This window comes from Camellia sinensis, chromosome 12 (assembly GCF_055761805.1).
Source record: "Camellia sinensis isolate YWXY chromosome 12, ASM5576180v1, whole genome shotgun sequence".
NCBI lineage: Eukaryota > Viridiplantae > Streptophyta > Magnoliopsida > Ericales > Theaceae > Camellia > Camellia sinensis.
Window position 1 is genome coordinate 23,230,204 of NC_138972.1, and position 19,690 is coordinate 23,249,893.

General features: G+C 44.0%; 1 protein-coding gene across 1 annotated transcript in view; it reads right to left on the bottom strand.

The window, feature by feature from the left end:
* Positions 1 to 19,447, bottom strand: part of LOC145803435 (uncharacterized) — a 71,760-nt gene extending 52,313 nt beyond the window's left edge. The window contains exons 1-3 of the mRNA XM_082896707.1: positions 19,145 to 19,447; positions 13,076 to 13,187; positions 11,925 to 12,023 (exon numbers count right to left, since the gene is read on the bottom strand). Of these exons, the coding sequence (XP_082752833.1) occupies positions 11,925 to 12,023; positions 13,076 to 13,187; positions 19,145 to 19,447 (514 nt within the window). The remainder of the gene's footprint in view (positions 1 to 11,924; positions 12,024 to 13,075; positions 13,188 to 19,144) is intronic.
* Positions 19,448 to 19,690: the final 243 nt, after the last annotated feature.

Here is a 19,690-nt window from a genome sequence, read left to right on the forward strand (position 1 = left end):
GTAAATTTTTAGTAAATTCTCAGCAAATTCCTAATAAATTCTAAGTAAATTACTTAGTAAATTCCAAGAAAAATCTTAGTAAATTACTTAGTAAATTTCCTGTAAATTCTCAGTAAAATACTCAGTAAATCCCAGTGAATTACTGTGTAAATTCCTAGTAAATTCTCTGCAAATTCTCAGTAAATTACTCAATAAATTTGCATTAAATTCTCAGTAAATTACTCAATAAATTCTCAGTAAATTTCCATTAAATTCTCAGTAAATTTCCATTAAATTCTCAGTAAATTACTCATTAAATTCTCTGTAAATTATTTAGTAAATTCCCAGTAATTTACTTAGTAAATTATCAGTAAATTTGTAGTAAACTCTAAGTAAATTACACAGTAAACTCGCAGTAAATTATTTAGTAAATTGCCAATAAAGTACCCAGTAAAATCGCAGTAAATTACTCACTAAATTCCAAATAAATTCTCATTAAATTACTCAGTAAATTCCCTGTAAATTCCAAGTAAATTACTCAGTACCTTCAAAGTAAATTTCTCAGTAAATTCTCAGAAAATTACTTAGTAAATTCCCAATAATTACTTAACAAATTCTCAGTAAATTACCAAGTGAATTCCCAGTAAATTCCCTGTGATATCCCTGTTCCGTAATATGTTAATTGGTCCTTAACATGAATGTGATTATGTGTTTAATATGATTTTGTGTGCCATTATGTGAAAATATGTGGTTTTGAATTTCTATCTGTTCACCGTAAGAATATCTGTTTGATTATCTGCTTTGGAAATTAAATTGAAGGCCTTATCGGCCACAGAAATCGAAATTGATTACGCCATTGTGATTGGCATAATTTTTAGAGCCTACGGTGAAATTTAATTGGAAATTGATTTGGATCAAATAAATTGGATAAAATTAATGAATTAAGTGCCCAAATGTTTTATATTAAAATAATTGTGACTAGTGGGACTTAAAGAGGGGCACAACACACTCAATTCCTCTTTCTTGTTCATTTGAGCCAAACTTGCTCTAAGGAAGGAGAGTGAGAGTCAGCTAGAGAGAGGGAGAGAGGGAGAGAGTTGAAGTTTGATCTTGAAACTTGATAATTTGAAGACCAACTCAAGAATTAAGCTTAAGTTTGGAAGATTAAAGCTCCTAGGTGAGTATTTCATGGGTTTTAGTTTGTAAATTGTGTAATTAAGCTAGTTGGGTAATCAAGAGTAAGTTTGACATGAAATTGGGTTGATAATGTTGGATTGAAGGACAATGTATGCATGCATGTGTGTAATTGCTTTGAAATTTGCATGTTTGAACACAAAATACATGATCCATGTAGAATGTTGGCTAAAGCTCATGTTTGTAATCACCATTTGCACCGTGTAATTTGAAATGGGAGTGATATCCCACATGCATGTACAATTTATGAGATATGAGTTTGAAATACATGGAATTGTTATCATAATAGCAAGTTTGGTGTAAATTGGGTCATTCATGTGTTTGATTCATGAAATTGAGCCTCATGATGATGTAATTTGGTGTTTGTATCGTGTTAGCACAAGTGTATTTGAAGTTTGAGCTATTGCATGCAAGCAATGTTGGATGGAGTGTCAAATTTGAGCTCAAGAACACTGCTGGAAAACCCAGAATTCATGGTGTCCGCTCGAGCGGGGAAACCGACGCTCGAGCAGGGAACACGTGCTCCCAGCATATTTTGTAGGCATGGTGTCCGCTCGAGCGGGGAGCTATGTAGGATGAACTTCCGCTTGAGCGTCCGAGTTCACGCTCGAGCGTAAAAATAACATATCCAGCACTTTTGCAGACCTTAAGGGTCCACTCGAGCGGGGAAGTCCACGCTCGAGCGGGGACCTGTAGACACCCCATTTTTGACCGTCCTCAAGACTTGGACGTCACCACTTGAACACTCGGTGGTCATCCATGTTTGTGTTCGTCTTGAGTTCCCGGAGGTCTCGACAACGCGCCTTGCCTCAGGATCTCTCGACTCGACTGTTTTGTGTCTGGTTTTGCACTAAACACTTGTGTTTTGCCTTGGAGGGGCAGGGAATGGCTTGTGAGCCATCCCCACACTCCACCGGCCATGGCTTGAGGCCACCGGTTGTGTTTTGTTGCCACCGGCCAAATTCTTGGCCGGCCGGCACTATAGATGGCCGGCCGGCTATCTTTTTTTGGTCAATTGCATTTTTGGCCGGCCGACTACTATGCATCTGCTTTTGCAGATATTTTCATGCAGCTGGCATGCACTTGGCTCCCCTCCATACACGTGTATGGAGGGATTTCCCTCTTAGCTAGCTTGTCTTGTAAGCTTACAAGATTGAAGCTCTATAAGAGCAGGCCTCCTCTCCCTCTTTTAGAGGTTAGACAACTTAGACAACATTGTTAGAGAGCTCTGGTTTTAGGTTAGGATTTGTATCTAACCTATATCTATATCTCTCTTCCTTTTGTGTCTTGTGTGTGTATTTAGCCTTAGTTTTACACACAAACACTCACCATCACACCTTTTCTTGGAGTTGAGGCCCTTGAGGGTTATTTTTGGAGTTGTGGAGCAAGTTTGAGGTTGAAGAACCAGCTGGTTCACCATTGGTGAAGAGGGTCTACAAGGGTAAGAAACTTGTCCCTTTATTCCCCATTTTTGCATTGTATTTTCGCCTACCTTGCACCTGTTTTTGAGCTTTGTGTATAACATATAAAATTTCTATTTTTTAGTGCTCTAAATAGTTGGTTAAGGCTGCTTTAAGCTTTGGGGTGGTTTGACCCCTCTCAACCCTTGAAAGGCTCCATTTTGTGCCATTTTGGTTGAGCTCTGGGACCATTGTGTTTGGGCCTCCTCACCACTAAAATCTTGAGGGATTTCAGTGATGAGGATGGTGCCTTGAGGTCCTAGGAAGGAGAGGGCCACCCCCTCTCTTTGTTGTCCTTGAAAAGGGCCATTTTTTGCCTCTTTAGTGAGCATCATGTTTAGGTTCATGTTGGCCATGCCTTGACTGATATTTATTCTTATTATGTCATGATATAGCTCTATCATGCTTGCTTAGCATACATGCCTTGTAATGCCATGTTTAGGTCTTAACATACTTTAGGTTTTGATCCTTGTTCTAGCATGATTTTGGCCAAGCTTTGTGAAGCTTTTGTGTTTGTTTTAGCATGCTCAAGCTCTATTTTTGGTTGTTTTGGTCGACCATCACATGCTTAGTATAGCCACCTTGCATTTTGGCTTGTTAGCCTTGGGCGTGTGAGTGTGTAGCATGCATTACTTGCAGTGTTTCAGTGGTTTGGAACCACTTACCATGTTATTTCAATCCTTATAACATGCTTGCATGCTTGCATTTAATGCTTCTTTGATGCTTTAAGAGGTTGTGTTGTATGCTCCTTGTTTAAGCATTTGTGCATGCCTCCATGTGTAGATCATTTAGATGCCATCTAGGTGGTTTTTAGGACTTGCCTTAACATGATTTAGGACTGTTTTGATCTATTTTGGTCATTTGCTTCATGTGTCGTATGATCATGCTTTAGGTCCTTGGATCAATTACATGCTTTGCTTGCTTTGATTAGTTGTTTAGCACCTCTTTTCTATGCAATTTCAAAGCTTAAGGTGCATGCCATTTGTCCATGATTGCATCCTCTTAAGTGTGCTTAAGAGTTACTTTTTGATGTTTAAAGTTTTAAGCCACGTTTGCATGCATGCTTATATATGTAGATACTTGGCTCATGACACATTGTTGCACACTTTTGTGTTGTTGCATTTGGCATGCTTTGTATCCAACATGTTGTCCATATTGCACCTTGCATGTGTGCATGTTGTTGTTACACTTTGCATGCTTGGTTAGTTGCATCTTTGCATTGCTTGCTTGCATGCCCATATTGCACACTTAGGCTCACATGCTTAGGATTGCATTGCATTGGCATGCATGCTTCACCTCTTGATCAAGCCTAGAGGTTGAAAGCCCCTTGGTTTGTTTATGTGCATTGCATTTCATTTGAAATCGAAATGCACACTTGATTCTTTGGGCCATCATGCATGGAAATGCGCGATTGGTGGTCTGAGAATCGAGAATCATATCCCTTTGAGTCATGAATATGATAAGGGGTGTGATTGGTGTATACATTGCTTGAAATGCATTGCCAGCATGTTTTGCCCTTTGCTGCTGTCAAAAACAGATTCAGCAGGAAGATTTGGCCGGCCGGCAGTGTTGAGTGCCAACCGGCAAAGAATGTTTAGCCGATGACCACTTCAAAATGGCCGGTGATGATCCCACTCAGCCGATGGTGTTCCACAACACTCAGAGAAGCAACCTTGGGAGTTGTGCAATTTTCAGAGAAGCAGAACAGTCAAAGTAGAGGCAACTTGTGCATGGCAGTGACTTTCCGAGCAGAGTCGAGCGCGCATTGCATTGGGCCCTCTTCCCGAGGCTGTTTACTGCTTTCATTAGATTAGTCAATTTGTTAATTAATTAATTGGTCTGTAATATTTAATTAGCTTGTAGGTTAATTAACTTGTATTATTCTTTCGGTCCCTCCGAGCGAGGGCAAATCTGTAATAAGTGTGGGTGCGTGTGTGCGTGTCTTCCAACCCCTACTTCTTTCTCCCTTTTACTTACCTGCTTTTGATGGTTAGTATTAGGACATGTTTACTTTAGCATACCTTATGCTATGCATGCGCGCATCATTCATCAGTATTGCATGCAGCAGGCTCTGCGCATCATACTAACTGCATAAGTATTTCAAATCTAACTTGAATACATGCTACTTGTGCATCTTCACATGTCATTTATAGACTAGCCGAGCCTACTCTAGTGACATTTCGTATGCGTTGCATTAGGCATTTAAACATGGACTTGGATCATGCATGATTGCTAACATGTTCTTGTTTTGGCACGGAGTACTAGGTGAGCTCTTTATGCTTTAGCATCTCACATGAGTGTGAACGTTAACATGATAGCATGATTACCATGAGGCTAGATGCTTATTTGATGAACTGCTTGAATGCTTGTGGGTGAAGGTTGGATTGTTTGAGTTGGGATAACTCGTTGAAATCTGTATTTTAGCCTACTTGTGAGTAGCAAATTCCAAAGCGTTTTCCAAACAAATGGATATGCAATGTTTTGTTCCAATTTAGGCGATTTGGTCTATACTTGTTTGCTGTGCGCATAACATAGTAATTCTAGGCTAATAACCGGAGTAAGAATGCATAACGTTTTCAAAAATGGATATCACGGTTAGTAGAGGCCGATCTTCGGATCGGGCGAGAGGGGGTGCTCATAGCTGACCTTCCCTAATCGTACCCAAGTTCCCGAGCCGAGGCAACTTTGGTGATGACGGACACGTGGCCTTTGGCACCGAGTCAAGGTTTCCTAAATTCCCCATAAAAAATATTTAGGTGGCGACTCTATATCTGGCAAAGCAGTCCATGCTTGGCACTTCTTTTCAAAAATCTGTTTCTCAAAACGATTTGCCGGATTTGGACTCTTTGGTTCAGATTAAGAACCGTGACAATTGGAGAGTCCGAACTGTAGTGAGCCCAAAATGAACAGAACGGGACTTGTCCTCCCGGGGCGTTCGGGGACGTCTACAGTTTCTGGAGACTCTGCTGGGGATTTAGAGAGCTTGACTCGAACTCGTGATATCCTGTTTTGATTTCATTTATGTGTCTCTTTGCATTGCATGTGCATTGGTGCGCCTAGGACACCGTGTTTGCCATCTGCCATTCCTGAACGGTTTGCCGGAGGCTTAACTTTGTCAAAGCATGCCATAAGGCTGATCGGTTGTGGGCTCTGACAGTATGGGAACACAAACCCCGTTTTTACCAGGGCACCCTTTTCGACCATTCAACCTAGTACATATCGAAATCCATAGTGACTATTCCAAACTAGGACAGGTTGCTTACCCGATGTTAGGTTGTTTGAAAACTGCTGCGTGCATAGTGAAACCCTAGCTCCTAACAAAAATAGGACAGGGAAACCCTACCCCTCCATAGGGGTGTTTTGGCTCTCTTTACTTGCTATGTACTTTTAGAGTGCATCTCTATAGGGAACGTACATATCAATTTGCAAGTTCGAGTATCAGGCCTGAGGGCACCAGTATCAGTTTATGAGAATCAGTTATATCTGTGGGTATTCGATTCAGTATTTTGGGGGCAGTGATTTTGGGCAACAATGGCCAGCAGTAGAGTACAGTTGTTCGGCTACATCTGTGTTTGATCCATTTGGGCTGAAACGCTGCTTGTTTTTCCTTTCAGTTCAGAGAGTTGATACAGAATAACTAGTGTTCCCCCTTGCTGAGGCAAGATAGATATCTGATTCGTTAGTCACCGTGCAGTACAGCGAACTTATCATGACGCAGAATTCAGAGGAGATTGTGGTTATGACGGCCGCATTAGATCAAGGAATCACTCTGCAAAGCGAGACCAATGTCGATGTACCGTATCCATCCAGGTCGCCTGTCGCACACCCAGTCTGGACCCCCCAGTTGTATCAGGCTCGTGAGCCCACCACATTTGAATTGATGGGAATGATAGGTGACCTCCAGAGGTCCGTGGCGGATCTCACTTACGGAATGTCAGCTTCGCCACCAGCCGCATCGTAGGCCGGGAATTTTGTACCACAGGAGCCCCCACTGTTGGGACGGATTGTGATCGAACTTAGCCAACCCGAGGTGGCCTCCAACTATAACAATGACGTATCAACATTAACCAAAACCATCGATCAGGACGAGGCCAGAGGCAAGAACAAAATGAAGGCAGATGCCGATCCCATTGAACAACTACTGTGGGTAGTCAAGGCTTTGAAAGCCGAGGGGATGAGTAAACAACAGGTATTCGCAGTCGTAGCTAAGGCTGTGGATGATGTTTTCCCTACTCCAACCGATGGCAGTACAAGCCAGTTAGAAAATCGGGATAGTCCCTGTCATGCCAGAACAGTTCCTTCCACTCCCAACCCTGCACCTGGGAAAGATCAGAAAGCCAAGGTGGCGCCTGCTGACCCTTTCGCTAGTGCATCTAGCAAGAATACTCAACCTTCAAAGTACCTGCCCCGAGGGCGCAGGGTCTTTCACGCCCTCTATATGCCGCTGTCAAAGGCACTTCAAATCCTTGCCGAAAGGGGGCATCTTAAACCCTTGGAGCCTCGGCCTCTCCCAAAGAATCTCCCTACTACACATGATGCTGCCTTGTACTGTGTGTACCACCAGCAAACCGGTCATGCTACCGACAATTGTTTTCGCCTCCGTCATAAGGTGCAAGACTTGATCGACAACGAAGTTATCCTCCCACCCACCTCAGCCAAGTTCGTTACTACCCAGTTATTGGATTTTGAGGATACTGATACTGCGAGTATGTAATTAGGAAGTGAACCACCTGCGGGCGGCGCTCGGCGTATTTTGGATGTGGCGTTTGGCACGCATTTTTGGAGCATCTGCGAATGCTAGTTTTGTAAATTCTGGCTTGGGTGTCGAGTCAGTCTTTTGTTTTGTTTTGAGTCTGTCTCATTGTCTTGAGTCAGTCCTTTTGCTTATGGGTCTGTCTTGTTGTAGCGAGTCAGTCCCCTTTGTATAGAATGTCAGGTGATTCTGGAGCTGTTGCCTCGAACACCGTTTTATTTTGTAATTACCCTTTTGCTTTCTTTTGAGTCTGTCTCTGTCGTGGAGCCAGTTGCAACCAGGGAATCTGAATGAAACAGCTGCAGCTATCATGTTTCCATGTTTACTACTATTCTGAATTATTTGTGCCAGGGGACTTGAATGGAACAGTAATACATTCCACCTGCTCTCTTGTGCCCTGAAAATCATTGCATTAACCTAAGTTTTTTAAAACTTTTTGAACACTGCGGTGAAAACAAAGAGGAAGGAATTCCTCGGGTTTTGCAAACTTTGATCAAATTGAGAGAAAGAGAGGCGTGCTAAGCCCTTAATGATTGAAATCATGCTTGTCAGCGTGAGTACTGAGAAGGACCCTGGCTTGATCCAAACTGGTTCCACACTATCTTCAGCGCGAGCGATTTGTCGCTTCTTTAAAAACTTTCAAAAACAAAATGTTTTGCGCGGTCCTGCGAAGACCTGTGTGGGATCACTCTTGAGATTGTGCAGCTTAGGATCGCTCTCAGCCTCAAGACTCGAGCCCTTGTTTTAAAGCCTTGAACCACAATTCGGAGTGTCCAACGATCGACCATCAAGAGAGGCCTGTGTGGCCAGATTGGAAGCAGTCCTCAAACAAGAGGCACCAAAGTCAGATCATGAAGATCAGATCTCATCAGAAGAAGCCTGTAAAGCTAGAACGGAAGCACCCCTCCAAACTAGGGGCAAAAATGTCCGATTTGTTCAAAGAGCCGAAGATGGGTCCTTCAGTAAGTCAATGCAACAGTCACTCTCCTGGATACGGATGGCTTCAAAACCCTAAAACCATTTGGCATGGACTTGTTACACTTTTACCCTTTGAGCGGCTCGCTGGGCCGAAAACTCGAAAGGGCGACCCAGGCAAAAGTTAGAGCAAAAGAAAATATATACAAAAAAAAGAGAAAAAAAAAATATACAAAAGAGAGAAAAAAAGGAGAAAAAATATGCAAAAAAGAGAAAAATACAAAAAGAAAAGATAATAATATACAAAAGATTGAAAAAAGAAAGGGAAGAAAGAAAAAGGAAAGAAAAGCTCGCAAGGTCGAAAACCCGCATTGGGCGCCTTGGCAAAAGTTAGAGCCCAAAAGGTGAAGGTTAAAATACCCGAGTGTACCTTAACCGGAACTACGTAAGGCTTGATTCCCATGTTTGGGATACGTAGGCAACTTCATCCTGAAGTCCAACCCCCAACGCTTTCATAGCGCCTCAGTCCATGTAATGGTTTTGATTATTCTTGCCCTCCCCGAATTCGATAGTTCGGTTGTGACAACCGGATACGTAGGCAACTTCATCCCGAAGTCCAGCCCCCAACACCTTCAAAGTTACTGTGTCCATATATTGGTTTTGACCATCTTCGCCTTCCCTGTATCCGAAAGTTCGGCTGCGATCATCGCTAATGAACACTGTCTACAAAATGCCGCGGCATCATCCAAACAAGGGGCAACTTTCCGTTGCCATGCATTGCCATAAGTCGCCATTCAAACCAGGGGCAACTTTCCGTTGCCGTGCGGCTCTTTCAAGCAAGGGGCAATTTTCCATTGCCTCCAATCCGAGGTTGCACATCTCAAGAGTAAGTTCCGTGCTCGTTGAGCATTGACCGTTTGCAAAAATAGTTTTTGAAAATTTTTACTGAGGTTGACTATTTTCTCGAAAATTATTTCATTTTTCAAAACGGGACCACTTTTGGACCCAAAAAAGGAAAATTTTCAGTGCTCATGGCCTGACTTGCATAATTTTCAAATCAGAAATTGAACAAGTATGTTGATCTAACTCTCATCTTGGTCAAGACTGTTTTAGTAGAAAACCCAAAACAAAAATGGTCAAAATAATGAACTAGGGGCACAGTTGAGTTGGGCTTCCTATCTTTTCCCCATCGCCAACATACTTGCCAAGAAGGGCACAACTCAAGCTGTCATTAAAGGGCTGAAAGCTCTCTCAACCTCCGAGCAACGAGGTATCGAACCAAGTGTGAAGCACGAATCTGAAGGGATCAAGGTACTCCGTTCCCTTACCTGGGGCATCGACCAAGCGCCGCCGGAAGGCACAACCGTGAGCTAACCATGTCGGGCGTGAACCCACAACTCCGTATTTATCCATTGAACACCCTAGGGAGGGATAAAAATGAGAGAATAAAGAATAGAGAGGTGTAAGTTGATAGAAAAGTCGAGCCAAAGGGTCTTGAGAGAAAAACTGAGCCTGAGGGCCGAGTGATGTGAGAATCACACAAATCAGAAAGGGTGGGAAACATACCCAGAGGAACTGGCTCCTCGTGATTTGAGGTCTCTCATTTTTTTTTTAACGCGTCCGTGTGTCGTGTCTTTTGTCTTGTTTACTTCAACCTTTGTTTTGAGTCTTTTCCGAGTGTGTCTCGTTGTGTTTAGGTTGTTTACCTTTTTCTTGTCTTCACTGTTGAGTCATTCTCGCTATGTCCAGTTGTAGGCTCACTACCCCGGTTTTAAAAAAAAAAACCTTTCTTCAATTTCAAAAATTAATCGTTTTGTGCTCAGAATGCTGTGCCATTCTCCACATTTGTGCAAAAACATGATTTGGTTCTTTCATACAACTGCAGGGTCCACCCCCGATAAGTGTGAACAGGAAAACCTGGGCCTCTTTGAAGCTTCTAGGTTTCAGATCGCATCTGAGTGTGCTTCAACTTCAGTAGATTCAACCTTCATGGTCCGTCTTGTCAGATTTGGGCTGTTTGTTCAGGATCCGCTGTGTGCAAAATGAACCAAGCGCTGTGTTATGAGCTGTATGCAAATTAATCCCCAGTAGAGTATGAGCCGAGTGTTCAGAATGTGCAGAGGTTGGTATGGTTTGTTTTGCTGTTGGCTGGTTCGTTATCTGATTATTACAATGCAAGTGTTCAATTTTCAAACAACAAATCAATTTCATTTACATTGAGGTACAACATGATGCAATGCGATGCAATATATGAAATGTACAAATGCAACACTTTTTCAGACAAAAAGTTTGTTTCATTTCATCATCTTTTTCAAGTACATGGTTTCAGAAATAAAAATCTGCCTGCGGCAGTACAAGGTACTCTAGCTACCAGCAAAAGGTACAAAAGAAAAAGAAAAAGAAAAACAGCAAAAATCTGGATCAATGACAAAGGATCTCAGGCCTGGGAGTCCATCCTAGTCCTCTTCCTGGATGAAGGTCCAGGAGCATCATCAGTGCTGTCATCTGAGCCCGAGTCCGAGCCGTCTCTAGTCTCCGACGACGACGACTCTACCTCCGCCTCCGCCTTCAACTCCTCGTCATCGTTATCAGGGATTGGAGCCCGTGAGCTACTCCCGACGTGAGTGCGCCCCGCCTTGGTGCGGGGGAATACTCTGCCCTCTCCATCTCCTCCGGCAGGAACAGAAGGCCTGGCTGGAACACCTCCCACAGTGGGAATCTAGAAAGGAGGCTGAAAAGTATAAGAGGCAAGCGTATCAGTACGCCGTGAGCAGTTTATCAGTGCAGAATGCAGTGTATGAGTACAATGTGCGAATGCCGTGAGCAGTTTATCAGTGCAGAATGCAGTGTATGAGTACAGTGTGCGAATACCGTGAGCAGTTTATCAAGTGTTGTGTTGTGCACCAGATTATGTGAAGCAGCTTATGTGTATGGTTTGAGACCGTGATCAGAAGAACATACCGGGATACTATAGAGGGCCAGGAGGTCGAAAGTCCGCTACAACATCCCCATCATGGAGGCATTCAGCTCCAAGGACTGCCGGGTATACTCGGAAGAAGCCTGCAAAAGTGTCAAATGCATCAGTATTCTGCGGAATATCAAATAAACTGAAATGAAATGCCAATACAAGATGCATAAAATGTAGTAATACATACCGGAGGCAAGTCATGGAAACCGACCAACACGTGGTCAGCCGGAGGAGGAGCAAAGGGGATCTGGTAGGTCGCCCCACCCTGCCCTCTGTATGTTAGTGAAGTGGGCAGTGCAGGCCAGCCACCCCCCCACCCTCTCTGAACTCCACCCCTGCCGCGGACCCGAGCTCTCCTCGATGCTCCTGCCCCAGTCCCCGCTCCTGCTCCAGCTACTGGCGCCGCAGGTCCCCCTCTCTCAGCTCGGTGGCCACTACTCAAAGGCCGCATAATGTACGTCCGAACATACTCTGAGTAGTCGCCCTCGCCCCTAAAGCCCTCCGCGTCCCAGCCGATCGTGTAATCGGCCATCTCCTCGGTAGTGCATCTCTCGGTGTCCCTCATGTGGGTAGGAGGCGGACCCGAAACTATCTGCTCTGGCAAGCCTAGGGTCTGGCGTAGGAAATGCTCACCCAGGTACCAAGCCCGACAGACCGGGCCCTCCAGCAAAATCCTGAAACGTGCAGTCTCCTCTACACCAGCAAATCGATCTCGAATCGTCGCAGACAATGGTGCCCAAGGCTGCCAAGCGATCTATAAATGACATGCAGTTTGTTATCTATTGATATTGAAAATACAGTGTAAAGTGAAGCTTAAATAAAACTCTAAAAGTTGAACATACCTCTACGGGGGTAATAGTGTCAAAGTAGCGGCGGAAAAAGATAAACGTCTCCCGGGGCCTCCGCACGCACCTCACGTCAAAGCGGCGCGAGAACGGGACGACGAGAGGGGTCTCCACGTCTGGCATAGGGGCGAGTCTCGGAAAGTAGGCGTAGACCCACAACTGCAGAATAAATACCAGTATGCATATCAGATAAAACAGAATACGGAATAAAACAGAGATAGCAGAGCCGTGTGCAGTGTATTGAGCAGAGTGTACAGTGTGAGCAGTGTACAATCAGTGTAAAGCAGAGTATGTGTGTGCCGTGTACAGTATACAGTCAGTGTAAAGCAGACCACAGTGTGTGCAGTGTACAGAGTACAGATAATAGAAAGCAGAAATGAAATGTTACGAAGAAAAAGGAAACGTACCTCCCAAGCTCGCCAGTAGCCCCCGAGCAGCTGTCCGCTGCAACGGGAGGCTGAGCTCATGTACCCGTACAGAGTGGCCAAGGCAGCACCACCCCAGTCATAGCGCAAGATCCGGGTGACGTCCACGAGAGCGCTAAGCAGGCAGAGGGGCACAGTGTTCCCCCGATCGGCGAAAATAGTCGTCCCTAGCAGGAACATGAGAAAGCCGCGTGCGTATCGCTCCACCGCCTCCTGAGTCATCGGAGCCTCCTCGACTAAGGCTGGCTGGACTCTAAACTGGACCTCGAACCATGAATACCTGACGAAGCCAGGACGCACGAGAGGCGGCACCTCGCCAAGCAAGTAGATCTGAGTGGCCTCCCACTCGTCCATGTCTGTGTCGAAAGGGATCGGATCACCCCCTACCCCGATGCCGGTGAGCATCGAGAAATCATAGGGAGTCATCGTCATGTCTCCCGTAGCAGAAAAGTGGAAAGAGTCGATGGTGTCCCACCACCTCTCCACTAGAGCGACAAGGAGGGGCCTGCTCGTAGTAAGCCGGGAGAGTCCCCTACAGAATGCGCCGAAGCCGGCCTGATCCACGATATGGCGAACTGCGTCGGGTAGCTCAGCGTACCAATCCCTGGCGGCAACATTTCCATACCTGTGGACAGTATGGGAATCTCCCTGTTCAAAAGCAAATAGTTGCGAAGAATATAAAATGTACAGTTTTGAAGAGTATTCAGAATTGGTGGCAATATAGCGTGTGTGCACGTTTTCAGGTTCAAACAAACATCGGATGCCGGTGTGCTAGCAGGGAACTACAGCATATGATGTGTCAGTGTGTTTGAGTGGTTCAGTACAGATATAGCGTGTGTGCACGTGTTCAGATTCAAATAGGTACCGAGTGCCGATATGCTCACAGTAAACTACAACAAGTGATGTGCCAGTGTGTTTGAGTGGTTCAGTACAGATATAGCGTGTGTGCACGTGTTCAGATTCAAATAGGTACCGAGTGCCGGTATGCTCGCAGTGAACTACAACATGTGATATACCAGTGTGTTTGAGTGGTTCAAGGAAAATGTAGTGTGTGTGCACGTGCAAGTGTATTCACAGTCAACTACAACATATAGTGTATTGGTTTATCCGGGCTAAGCAATTAAAAAGCAGAATCAACTATGGTAGTTAAGTGTTCTACATTACAGAAAATGAAACGGAGGAGAATATACCTTCGGAAGCGCCGTATGAAAAGTGCATCTCAAGCTCACGCAAAAGAAGCTCTGGTGGCACACCTCTCGCAAAATCCCGGCACTGGCGAAGTCCGTCGGGAGGAAGCACGTGAATCGCTGGCCGGTAGGTCGCCGGGTCGAACGGGTGGATGCTCAAGGGGAGGAGCTCGGCCTCCAGGTCCACCTCGTGATCCGGAGGAGTCCCGCCCCGTGGAATATCATCCGCCATGTCAGAGGTGGTGTGAAAATGACCGGGAAAGTGGAAACCAGATGAGAATGCGAAAGGTCAACTAAAAAGTCAACCCCGGGAGGGTGAAAAATGGCTGGAAAAGCCGAAATGTGGAAAATGTGATGAAATCAAGGAAAACTTGGGGGAGACAAACCCCAAGAGGCGGAAATCGAAAAAACTACACCGAAACGAAGTTTCGATCAGATGAAAGTGTTCAAAACACGATGAACTTCACGAATCAAACAACGAAATGGGCCCTAAAATCGAGGAAAACGGAGAATGGAGGCTCGGGAAATACTCTAGAGAGAGAGAGGGAGAAATTTCGGCTGAGAGGAAATGAGAAAAATAGGATTTGAAGCCCTATTTTAAAAGACCCGAGGCAAAAAGACCAAATTGTCCCGACTCAGCAACATTTGTCCGGTCGGCTACATTTTTGGCCGGTCGGCCAAATATTTGGCCGGTGATATGTTTTGATGGCCGGTGGATGGCCGGTGACCTCCCCTGATGGCCGGTGAGCCTCCAACAACCTTTTTTGGGTTAGATGTATAGTTTGAGGTATTTATTGCTCAAGATAGTGCAAGAAATGGCATTTTCGAAGCTCAACCGGCCTCCGTTTTGACCTCGGACCGTGTCTTCCGTGCGTGGCACTCGAATATGTGCAAGGTGTATCCTTTTTGTATCCTTTTGTCTCTTTTAAGATTCGAAAGTTGCCCCACACGCATTGTTTTGCGAACATGTGTTGAGTTATACGTCATTATGCTTGCATTGTTATGCATTTTCAATGGTCTGGCGAGACCTTAAATACGCTCGGTCTAGGAGACCTTAAATCTTCTGAAGGTGCAAGTCCTTTGGTGTTTGTCGTGCCCGAACGACTTTTGGTAAGTTGCATTGTACATGTATTTCAAGCGACTCGCGTCGTCGCAAATTCAAGTTCACATGCATCATCATGCATTTCAAGCGATGCGCGTCATCGCGCATTCGAGTTCATAAGCATTTCGAGCGACACGCGTGGTCGCACATTCAAGATCATTTGCATTGTCATGCATATCACAAGACGTGCATTGTCACGTGTTTACATCAGCATGCATCAACATGCATCATTTGCATTTTAAACAAAACCAAAATAAAAACAACAAAAAACAACATGCATATGTCATGCATTTCATTGTAATATAGTGCATATGTCATGCATTGCATCGTAAATAGTGCATATGCCATGCATTACATTGTATATATTGCATATGTCATGCATTTCATTGTAATATATTGCATATGTCATGCATCCCACTATTCCATTCCATTGCATATCGTAGATATTGCATTATAGCTTGCATGCATTCATTGCATCACCTCCATCTAGGGTTTACGCCTTTCCTTGTTGAGCTTGGACTGGTATGTGCCCATACTTTTCACGACTATACACTCATAGTTCTGTATGACCATTCTATGTTAGACGTGGTTTGTTTGTGTCCATGCCTTTCTCAGGCAAGATACGGTTTGGCCGTAGGCCTTAACCCACTGTGTCCATTCCATTGCATATTGTAGATATTGCATTATAGCTTGCATGCATTCATTGCGTCATCTCCATCTAGGGTTTACGCCTTTCCTTGTTGAGCTTGGTCTGGTGTGTGCCTATACTTTTCACGTCTATACACTCATAGTTCTGTATGACCGTTCTATGTTAGGCGTGGTTTGTTTGTGTCCATGCCTTTCCTAGGCAAGATTTGGTTTGGCTGCACGCCATATCCACCATACATATTACATTGTAGTGTAATTTTTGCATCCTGCATTAGGATCATGCTCTTTCGTTAGTGGATCATTTCCCCACTTATGTCATTCCACCCAATTACTTGTTCTCGTGGTCCGTCTATACACTCATAGTTCTGTATGACCTTTTCTATGTTAGACGGACCTGTCACCTCCATCAATCTATTTGACATTTGTGTGGTTTTGAACCGCTCATGATTGGATCATGATTCAATTGCATTGCATATCGTTTGCATTGTTTCAATTACATTGCATTTTCATTTGCATTGTTTATACGTAGTTTTGTATATATCACATATCATTTTACATCCATTTTGCATGTTATGCATGTTGCTAACAATATTGTACCTGTTAAGTTCGCTTTCTTTTCAGGAACGATATTGTATGTACGGTTCATTTGAGGCTGGTGCAACCAGACGAACCGGACAGGTACTGTATTCTCCGAGTAAGACGTATCGAGAATTGCATAATTCTCTTACATCCTTTCTGCATTGTAGTGTAGTTTGGTGTATGCTAGCTTAAAACTGTTGCATTATTATGCTTCGTTACAGCTTCCTTTGCATGATCATAAGCTATGTTCGGCTTTGTGCATTGTCTTGCATTTTGCCCCTGCCTTCGGGCGCATATCTTTATTGTCTTGCATGTTTGTCTAAGTCTTCGGCCTTGTCAAAAATGGGTCGTCTCTGGACTTTGACATTCACTTCCGTCATTGTTATGACTTTCGAGTTCTGTCAAAGAGGGGCAACTGTAGACACCCCATTTTTGACCGTCCTCAAGATTTGGACGTCACCGCTTGAACACTCGGTGATCATCCATGTTTGTGTTCGTCTTGAGTTCCCGGAGGTCTCGGCTACGTGCCTTGCCTTAGGATCTCTCGGCTCGACTGTTTTGTGTTTGGTTTTGCACCAAACACTTGTGTTTTGCCTTGGAGGGGTAGGGAATGGCTTGTGAGCCATCCCCACACTCCACCGGCCATGGCTTGAGGCCACCGGTTGTGTTTTGTTGCCACCGGCCAAATTCTTGGCCGGCCGGCTATCTTTTTTTGGTCAATTGCATTTTTGGCCGGCCGACTACTGTGCATCTGCTTTTGCAGATATTTTCATGCAGCTGGCATGCACTTGGCTCCCCTCCATACACGTGTATGGAGGGATTTCCCTCTTAGCTAGCTTGTCTTGTAAGCTTACAAGGTTGAAGCTCTATAAGAGGAGGCCTCCTCTCCCTCTTTTAGAGGTTAGACAACTTAGACAACATTGTTAGAGAGCTCTGGTCTTAGGTTAGGATTTGTATCTATCCTATATCTATATCTCTCTTCCTTTTGTGTCTTGTGTGTGTATTTAGCCTTAGTTTTACACACAAACACTCACCATCACACCTTTTGTTGGAGCTGAGGCCCTTGAGGGTTGTTTTTGGAGTTGTGGAGCTGGTTTGAGCTTGAAGAACTTGCTGGTTCACCATTGGTGAAGAGGGTCTACAAGGGTAAGAAACTTGTCCCTTTATTCCCCATTTTTTCGTTGCATTTTCGCCTACCTTGCACCTGTTTTTGAGCTTTGTGTATAACATATAAAAGTTCTATTTTTTAGTGCTCTAAATAGTTGGTTAAGGCTGCTTTAAGCTTTGGGGTGGTTTGACCCCTCTCAAGTCTTGAAAGGCTCCATTTTGTGCCATTTTGGTTGAGCTCCGGGACCATTGTGTTTGGGCCTCCTCACCACTGAAATCTTGAGGGATTTCAGTGATGAGGATGGTGCCTTGAGGTCCTAGGAAGGAGAGGGCCACCCCCTCTCCTTGTTGTCCTTGAAAAGGGCCATTTTTGCCTCTTTAGTGAGCATCATGTTTAGGTTCATGTTGGCCATGCCTTGACTGATATTTATGCTTATTATGTCATGATATAGCTCTGTTTTTAGTTGGTTTTGGTACACCATGCTTGCTTAGCATACATGCCTTGTAATGCCATGTTTAGGTCTTAACATGCTTTAGGTTTTGATCCTTGTTCTAGCATGATTTTGGCCAAGCTTTGTGAAGCTTTTGTGTTTGTTTTAGCATGCTTAAGCTCTGTTTTTGGTTGTTTTGGTCGACCATCACATGCTTAGTATAGCCACCTTGCATTTTGGCTTGTTAGCCTTGGCCGTGTGAGTGTGTAGCCTGCATTACTTGTAGTGTTTTAGTGGTTTGAAACCACTTACCATGTTATTTCAGTCCTTATAACATGCTTGCATGCTTGCATGCTTGCATTTAATGCTCCTTTGATGTTTTAAGAGGCTGTGTTGTATGCTCCATGTTTAAGCATTTGTGCATGCCTCCATGTGTAGATCATTTAGATGCCATCTAGGTGGTTTTTAGGACTTTCCTTAACATGATTTAGGACTGTTTTGATCTATTTTGGTCATTTGCTTCATGTGTCGTATGATCATGCTTTAGGTCCTTGGATCAATTACATGCTTTGCTTGCTTTGATTAGTTGTTTAGCACCTCTTTTCTATGCAATTTCAAAGCTTAAGGTGCATGCCATTTGTCCATGATTGCATCCTTTAAGTGTGCTTGAGAGTTACTTTTTGATGTTTAAAGTTTTAAGCCACGTTTGCATGCATGCTTATATATGTAGATACTTGGCTCATGACACATTGTTGCACACTTTTGTGTTGTTGCATTTGGCATGCTTTGTATCCAACATGTTGTCCATATTGCACCTTGCATGTGTGCATGTTGTTGTTACACTTTGCATGCTTGGTTAGTTGTATCTTTGCATTGCTTGCTTGCATGCCCATATTGCACACTTAGGCTCACATGCTTAGGATTGCATTGCATTGACATGCATGCTTCACCTCTTGATCAAGCCATGATAGAGGTTGAAAGCCCCTTGGTTTGTTTATGTGCATTGCATTTCATTTGAAATCAAAATGCACACTTGATTCTTTGGGTCATCATGCATGGAAATGCGCGATTGGTGGTCCGAGAATCGAGAATCATATCCCTTTGAGTTATGAATATGATAAGGTGTGTGATTGGTGCATATATTGCTTGAAATGCATTGCCATGCTATGTTTTGCCCTCTGCTGCTGTCAAAAATAGATTCAGCAGGAAGATTTGGCCGGCCGGCAGTGTTGAGTGCCGACCGGCAAAGAATGTTTAGCCGAGAGCATAATGTTTAGCCGATGACCACTTCAAAATGGCCGGTGATGATCCCACTTAACCGGTGGTGTTCCACAACACTCAGAGAAGCAACCTTGGGAGTTGTGCAATTTTTAGAGAAGTAGAACAGTCAAAGCAGAGGCAACTTGTGCATGGCAGCGACTTTCTGAGCGAAGCCGAGCGCGCATTGCATTGGGCCCTCTTCCCGAGGCTGTTTACTGCTTTCATTAGATTAGTCAATTTGTTAATTAATTAATTGGTCTGTAATATTTAATTAGCTTGTAGGTTAATTACCATCTCCTTAAGAGCCCTTTTACAAGTATCAAAATTAAAAATTGTTGCTACAACCTCAACACCCTCTTCATTTTGCTTCGGTTTAAGATTTAGTATTTGTTGACCATCTGCATCCCTATTTGGATATTCTTTACAATTGGGTGTATGACTCCTCAAATTACTAGTCCCATGAGTTCTAGAGTCAGCCATATACTCTTTCTTACAATATTTACATACGGCTCTACGATTCCCATCGGTCCCTACAACCTTGTCAAAATGATCCCAAACTGTGGATGGTGCTCTCCCCCCTCCACTCTCACTCATTCTGTAACAACCCTCATTTTGACTTAGTCATACTTGCATACATCTGTGGATGATCTTGTTTTAATATGAACATTTGCAAATCTTGTCTTGTTTAGCTTGAATGATTGCTTACATACTTTGTTCTTGCCTGGTGTGTTGCCGAGGTCGTCTTAAGCCTGACACCTTTGAAACCTTTATCACTTAGAACTATCTTGGAATTCCTTTGGTCGACCCCCCATCTTCACCTTGGCATATTGGCCGAGA